This window comes from Octopus sinensis, linkage group LG3, assembly GCF_006345805.1.
Source record: "Octopus sinensis linkage group LG3, ASM634580v1, whole genome shotgun sequence".
Lineage (NCBI taxonomy): Eukaryota > Metazoa > Mollusca > Cephalopoda > Octopoda > Octopodidae > Octopus > Octopus sinensis.
Window position 1 is genome coordinate 131007450 of NC_042999.1, and position 7936 is coordinate 131015385.

The 7936-nt window shown below is 32.9% G+C and overlaps 1 protein-coding gene across 4 annotated transcripts in view; it reads left to right on the forward strand.

The window, feature by feature from the left end:
• The window catches only part of LOC115209424 (tRNA-dihydrouridine(20) synthase [NAD(P)+]-like), a 61257-nt gene that overhangs the window by 36051 nt on the left and 17270 nt on the right, over positions 1–7936 (forward strand). For all 4 annotated transcript variants that reach the window (XM_036501334.1, XM_029777838.2, XM_029777839.2 and 1 more), the window contains exons 9-11: positions 4053–4210; positions 5456–5621; positions 6223–6344. In XM_036501334.1, the coding sequence (XP_036357227.1) occupies positions 4053–4210; positions 5456–5621; positions 6223–6344 (446 nt within the window). The remainder of the gene's footprint in view (positions 1–4052; positions 4211–5455; positions 5622–6222; positions 6345–7936) is intronic.

A 7936-nucleotide genomic window follows, 5' to 3' on the forward strand; every position in this document is an offset into this window, starting at 1 on the left:
ATCAAAACAAAGAAATTTACATTAGAAATTACAGAAAATTTTTAAAAAGTATGATGCTGGGGAAAGAAAAAAAAAATGGTCCAAGCAAATGTATATATATATATATATATATATATATATATATATATATATATGTATATATGTATTATATATATATATGTATGTTATATGTATGTATATATATTATGTATGTATATATATATATGTATATATATATATATAATATATGTATATATGTATGTATAATATATATGTATGTATATGTATATATGTATGTATATATATATATGTATATGTATGTATATATATATGTATATATATATATACATATGTATGTTTATATATATATATATGTATATATGTATGTATATATTGTATGTATATATATATGTATGTATATATGTATGTATATATAATATGTATGTATATATATTATGTATGTATATTATATATGTAGTATATATATATATGTATGTATATATGTATATATATATATATGTATGTATATATGTATGTATATATATATATGTATGTATTATATATATGTATGTATATGTATATATGTATGTATATATATATGTATGTATATATGTATGTATATATATATGTATGTATTGTATATATGTATGTATATATATATATATGTATATGTATGTATATATAATGTATGTATATATGTATGTATGTATATATATATATATGTATGTATATATGTATGTATGTATATATGTATGTATATATATATATGTATGTATATATGTATGTATATATATATATGTATGTATATATGTATGTATATATATATATATATTATGTATATATATATATGTATGTATATATATGTATATATATATATATGTATATATGTATATATATATATACATATGTATGTTTATATATATATATATATATATGTGTGTGTGTGTGTGTGTGTGTGTAATAAAGATTATTATAGGCAAAACATGCTTGTATATAGGTAGATTGACCCTGTCAAAACATGTTCTAAGATGGCTACTGACATTGCTCTAAAACTTTTTCACTATTTATATTTATTTCTTTATTGCCCACAGGGGGCTAAACATGGAGGGTACAAACAAGGACAGACAAAGGGATTAAGTGTGCGTGTGTGTGTGTGTTTATGCATATATATGTTTATGTGAAAGCATGTAGAAACACTGCCAGATCAGATTGGAGCATGGTGCAGCCTCTTGGTTTGCCTGTCCCCAGTCAAACCGTCCAGTATGTGCGAGCATGGAAAATGGATGTTAAACGATGATGATGATGTGTATAGGTATGGGTGGATATATATGTATCTACTAATATATGTGAAAAATCTGTGTGTGTTTGTTTGTGGCATTGTTAGCTTAACTCCTACATCGCTTCATTGATTTTGATGAAAATTGACATGTTAATAGAACTCCTGTTTGGAAACGTCATGACATACTTAGATTGTTGGAAAAATCAATAATACGGCCCCTGGAAAGGACCTTTATATCTACCCCATATAACTAATTTTTTTTAAATACTCAAGTGAAATAATCCATTTCATTGTTTATGTTTGATTACTTTGAATATTGATTTTTTGTGTGTCCAATTTCTAATTTTTGCAGACTTTATTTGACATGTGAGTAGAACACATGTCTGGAAATGTCGTGACATACTTAGATTGTTGAAAAAAATTGATAATAGGGCTCCTCCAATGGATCCTTGTATCTACTACATATTACTAATATTTTATTTAAACAGTCCAAGGGAAATAACCTATACCACCTGCAGTTATTAGCAAAGCAATGGATATTTGATTCTCATGATCAGCCGACCTAATTCTGCATTACACTACTCACAGTTTTGAACTGCTAAACATTATTATTGCACTTTCTTAATTTGAATCTTAAGCCTTAAAGACTTCATTCATACATTTCTATACATAAATACTTTTTTGAATGCCCATTACTCCGATATTTCTGCATTTTTACAGTTACACTTTTGTGATGACAGTAGATAAATTTTTCCTTCCACAATATATTTGTAGTGACTTCATACAGGCATAGTGTGGATTTGATCCTCGATTGCCAAATTTCACTTAACACTTCAACAGTGCTTTTCTCATGGTAAACAATAGTTTTTCTGTGAATGACAGCAGTTATACATTTTCCAGCTGCCTTCGCTAAGCAGAATAATGTCTTTGCTGCTTGACCCTTCTAACCTCTTCTTGGCCACCACTGGCTGAGACCTCCAACGAAATCATTTGTTCTCAACAATATGTCTATCCTTCTGGCTACTTTTCGATTGTTATAAAAACAAGAACTCCATAAGCTAAAGGCAGTTACTGAGTGACTATCAGTGAGTGTGAACGTTATTATTGCACTTTCTTCAAACACTTCATTCATATATTTAATTAACCTCTCTCACAAACCTCCGACAATGTTTCTTGCCAACCTCCAACAACCTCTTCCTCCTTCAGCTGACAGTTTTTTGTATTTTTTCATGTGGCAGTTATAACAAAATTGCTTTCTTATATCAGAGTAGTAAGGTGTTTCAATAGAACATTTTAACCCCGGAAATTACCAGGTACACCAGCTAGTATATATATATATGTGTGTGCATTATTTGTAGGTTAATAAGGCTACCATTGGTTTCATGCAAACAGAATTCTGCGAATAATTTTTAAGCCTTCAATTGGGTTGGCAACTAAGTTCCTACCATTTTTTGAAAGGTTTAATAAAAAATAACAACTAATTAATCAATAATGTATTCAGCCTTGTTGTTTACAACTTCTTCTCAACATTCAGCAAGATTTTCAATACCTTGTTCATAAAAATCACTTGATTTCAACTCGAAAAATTGATCCAACCAGGCTCTCAATTCTGCATGAGTATTGAACGAAACTCTGTGCATAGCATTTGAAAGAGATCGAAAGAGGTGCCAAATCAGGAGAGTACGGTGGGTGTGGTAGCACTTCCCAGCCATGTGTTAGAATGGCGTCCTTGGTCATATTGGCGATATGAGGGTGGGCCTTGTCATGCAGCAGAAGAACTCCATATTGCCGATTAGGTCTTTTCTCTTGAATAGCCATGTTGAGTCGTTCCCTCTGTTGAACATAGAGTTCTGCATTGACCGTTTGGTTCCATTCAAGCAATTCGTAATGGATAATCCTGTCCCAGTCCCATCATACGCACAACATCGTTTTACACGGATGGAGATCTTGTTTCACGCGTGGTGTCGCCTGTTTACGGAGGCTAAGCCATTCCTTACGCTGCTTCATGTTGATGTACAGGCACTATTTTTCGTCGCCTGTAACGATTCGGTAAAGAAATCGTTGTTTGTGCACATGAGTTGAGCAGTGACGAGCAAACAAACCAGCGGAGACTGTGGCTTGTTGATTTTTGTTGTCGTCACTTAAAGCATGCGGAACTCATGCTCCATACTTCTGAAACTTTCCCATCGAGTGAAGATGCTTCTTTAGAGCAGTGTTGGAGCATTCCATTTTCTCTGCCAGTTCCCTTGTTGTTTGACGAGAATTTTCATGCAAAAGTTGGTTTAATCACTCTTCATTGAACTCAACTGGACGACCAGAACAAGGTGCATCTTTGAGGTTAAAATTTCCATTTTTGAACTTGGCATACCAATAACAAACGGTTTTTTCAGCTATGGCACCCTCTCCATACACAGTACAAATATCGCAAGCAGCTTTTAGAACCTTGATTAAAAGCAAAAAGGAGGTGTCGAAAATGCTTGGTTTTCTTAACTTGACACTCTATTTTAATGATCTGAAAATAAACAAAAATTAACTAAAATTAACTAGAAAAAAACACAAAATATATTCCAAAATGATTCAAAAATAGAATTCTTGAAAAAATTAGATTCCAAAATTTAAAAACACAATAAACTCCAAAATTTTAAAAAACAGCAGGAACTTAGTTGCCAACCCAATACATGGAGCATTGGTATTTTTAATCCCCATTTTGGACTTATTAATTATTGTTCAAAATACTTTTAACTATTTCACAATGGTTTTGGTTGATTTTTTTTGTTTTTGTTTTGTCTAAAAGCTGGAAGATACATTAAATCTAGTCAAGTTGATTGAGAGTACAGGAGTAGTAGCTATTGCCATTCATGCTCGCACACAAAGTGAACGCCCAAGACATCCAAATCGTAATGATTATATTAAGAAAATATCAGAAAGTCTAAAAATACCAGTTATTGCTAAGTGAGTCATATTGATTTATATATAAATATTTTTCTTTTCTCTTTTCCTCTATCTCTTCTCTCTTTCTCTCTCTTTCACACGTACACATGCTCTTTCTCTTCCTCTCTATCTTTGTTGACTTTTCTCTTTATCTTTTAACAAGTTCATTCTTTATCTGTTTATCTATTCATCATATGTCCTCTCTCAATAAATATTCGTTTCTCCTCTTACTTTTTCTATTTCTTCCCCTCTCTTTCTCTCTCTCTCTCTTCATTTATTCAAGCATGCATATATTTTAATCTGTCTTCAAAGCAAATTTTTGTGACAATCTAAAGGTAATATTTTCACCTTTCTTGGCATCTTGACAAATATAGGAAGTTTGTGAGACAACATTACATGTTGTTAGATGTTTTAGCAAAGACTATAAAATGTGGTATATTTTTCCTTGTGATTTGCATTCAATTTTCCATAGTAGAATGGAAAGGATGGGTTTTGTATGTAACTCATTAAAAGAAGTAATTAGGAAGAATATCATTTCTTCTTAATGCTAACCACATCATTGTGAAGCTGTTAAGACTGAAACAAGAAATAAGGCGGCAAGCTGGCAGAAACGTTAGCACAGCGGGCGAAATGCTTAGCGGTATTTTGTCTGCCATTATGTTCTGAGTTCAAATTCCATCGAGATCGACTTTGCTTGTCATCCTTTCATGGTCGATAAATTAAGTACCAGTTATGCACTGGGGTTAATGTAATTGACTTAATCCCTTTTTCTGTCCTTGTTTGTCCCCCTCTGTGTTTAGCCCCTTGCGGGCAATAAAGAAATAAAACTTAACCAAGAAGATGAATATATGTATTGTTTAGAGCCACAATACAATTATGTAACATTCTTCAAATGCTTGACCATATGGTCAATAGAAAATTATTTCAACGTTCTACCACTATACTTCTCTGACAAAAATTGCTACATCCTTTTGGATAGAGTTTATAATTTTAGTCTGACGTTGCAACAATTAACATATTAATACATTGTTTATATTTTAATATTGAACTATATTAAGGCAGCAAGCTGGCAGAATTGTTAGCATGCTGGGCAAAATGTTTAGCAGGATTTCATTCGCCTTCCTGTTCTGAGTTCAAATTCCACCAAGGTTGACTTTGCCTCTATCCTTTCAGGAGCCAATAAACTAAGTGCCTTGAGCCAAAATTTGAAACCAATATTGAACTATATTATTTTTTTGTCTCACTTTCTTTTTCTTATATTTCCAGTGGAGGCTCTAAAGAAATTAATTGTTACAAAGACATAGAACAATTTTGGAAAGATACTGGGGCTTCTTCTGTTATGTTAGCAAGGGCTGCTCAGTGGAATGTTTCCATCTTTAACAAGAATGGCATGTTGTCTCTGCCTGAAGTCATACGAGAATATGTGAAATATGTAAGACAATATATCTTATTTATTCTTTTATACTACTATTGATCTTTAAAACATTTGCTGATTGAAAAGTCAAAGCATTTCTCATCCTACCACTTATTGATACTCCTATTCTTTCTGTGGATGATCAAGGAACAGACTGAAAGATAGTCTATCTCTCTTTAGCACTTAGTTTAGGAAACCAAAGAACAGAAAACACACCTCTTTTTTGATTTTAGGAAAACAAAGAACAAAAAGAAATATGCTTTGCGTAATCCTTTAGTATCCAGATTATTCTGTCAAATGTAATGCTTATATAATCAAATTGTTTTGAATTAATCATGCATTACACTAGACCTTTGAATTTTTGATGATGTGATTGTTTATTTTTAGAATGACATTGTAGGATAGGTTTGCAAAGCCACATTTGGTTAGTTTGAACATAAAACAGGTAGAATATTTGGGCCTGATATGGCTGATTTAATTGCTAAAGGGTTAATGGCAACTTAATGGCTGTGCCAAGAGTTCAATTTAAACATAGCCTTGTCAGTATCCTACCTGCTTGACCTCACTGTCACTCTTCCTTGTCTCAGTTACTCTTATAAACCATTCTTTTATCACCCAGGCAATTCGCTATGATAGTCATTATGCTAATACTAAATACTGTGTGCTTCAAATGATGCATGAAGATATGGATATGGAAGAAGGTCAAAAAATGCTTGGAGCAATGTCCCTCCAAGAAATAAGGTAAGTTTTCTTATTATTTTGGTTCTAAAGTAGTTTTTGATATTTGGTTAAGAAAGTTATTTCTACTGTGTGTTCACTTACAACTTTGAATTGTAGTTACCCTAGTTATTTGCTACTTTTTTCCCAAGTGTTAAGCTTAAAATTTAGGAGCATGCATTATACATGAGAACTAAATGCTACACGTTTTTCTCAGTCCCAAATGCATGAGCATATTTGGAGTCAATGTTTGAATGTAAGTTATCACTATTATCCCAGCTAACTTATGTATAACACTGAGTTTAAATTACTACACCATCACTACCGTTTTCTCATACCATCACTACCATCTTCTTTATTTTCATCTTCTTCCCAATTACTACTACTCACCATTATAATGTTGGATAGCCATCTATCTCCTCTGTAACGAGACACATGTACTTGTCCCCCTATCACAGTTAAATCTCTCAGTACCCGGTATAAAGCCATTCCCCACTCTCTAATACTCTGTCTGTCTGTCTGTCTGTCTCTCACTCTCTCACACACATATATTTAGCCATGAAGGCTTTTCTCTTTTCTTGTTCTTTTCTGTCTTGCGAATCACTTGGTGACCTTCCTAGTGCTGGTGGCATGAAAACGCACCCAGTTCACACTGTAAGATGGTTGGCATTAGGAAGGACATCAAGTTCCTGAAAACATACTAAAGCATGCTAGAGTTCAGTGCAGCCCTACAGCTTGCTGGATCCTGTCAAACTGTCAAACCTTATCAGCATAGAGAACAGATATTAAATGATGATGATGATGATGAATGCTAAATTTTTCAATGACAGTGATAATACATTAACTATTCATTATAGTTCATAAATATGCCCAAATCAGAGACTGCAATGATCAAGGTTGATGAAATGTATTCAGTTTCTGTTCATATACTGCTTGTATCCTAGTTCATATATATATATACACTGTGCAAGCATAATCTCTATATATATAAATGGCAAAATGTCTGTGTGTGTGTGTGTGTGTATCCTTTATACAAATCCACAATTTTTCAGTTAGAGGGCTCACACTTTCTGTGCTCATTCAAAACTGTCCAAGGGTGGTCGTGCACATCTTTACATTTCCCCAGTCACCCCGCAAAGCCATTAAAAAATCAATAGAAGTGAATTTTTTGTGAATTTTCTATCTAAAACCCAATCAAAATGCCTGAAACTTGATACACCAATTGAATGCCAGCTAGCAACGCCGGGTCATAGTGCTAGTTACTAGAAATAATATCTGTGTTTCAATAAACAGCTACAATAACAAATAAACCAAAGGTGTTCCAGTCATGACTACCCAGTCAATAAATCATTTGATAATTATGCAATATACATTGTTCACTTTAATGTTCAAGTACTGAGTGCTATTTATGTGACACCAGCACAGGATCTGCTTTTTATGTAGTACCAGCACCAGTGTTATTTACATGGCACCAATATGGGTGCTTTTTATGTGGCATCAGCACAAGTGCTTTTTGCATCTGCAAGCTCACAAGACAAAGACCTCTCAGCTGAGAGAGGGAGTGAAACCTAGAGATTAGAGTATGATAGAGGAACTGAGGTAACCCTCTTGCTATC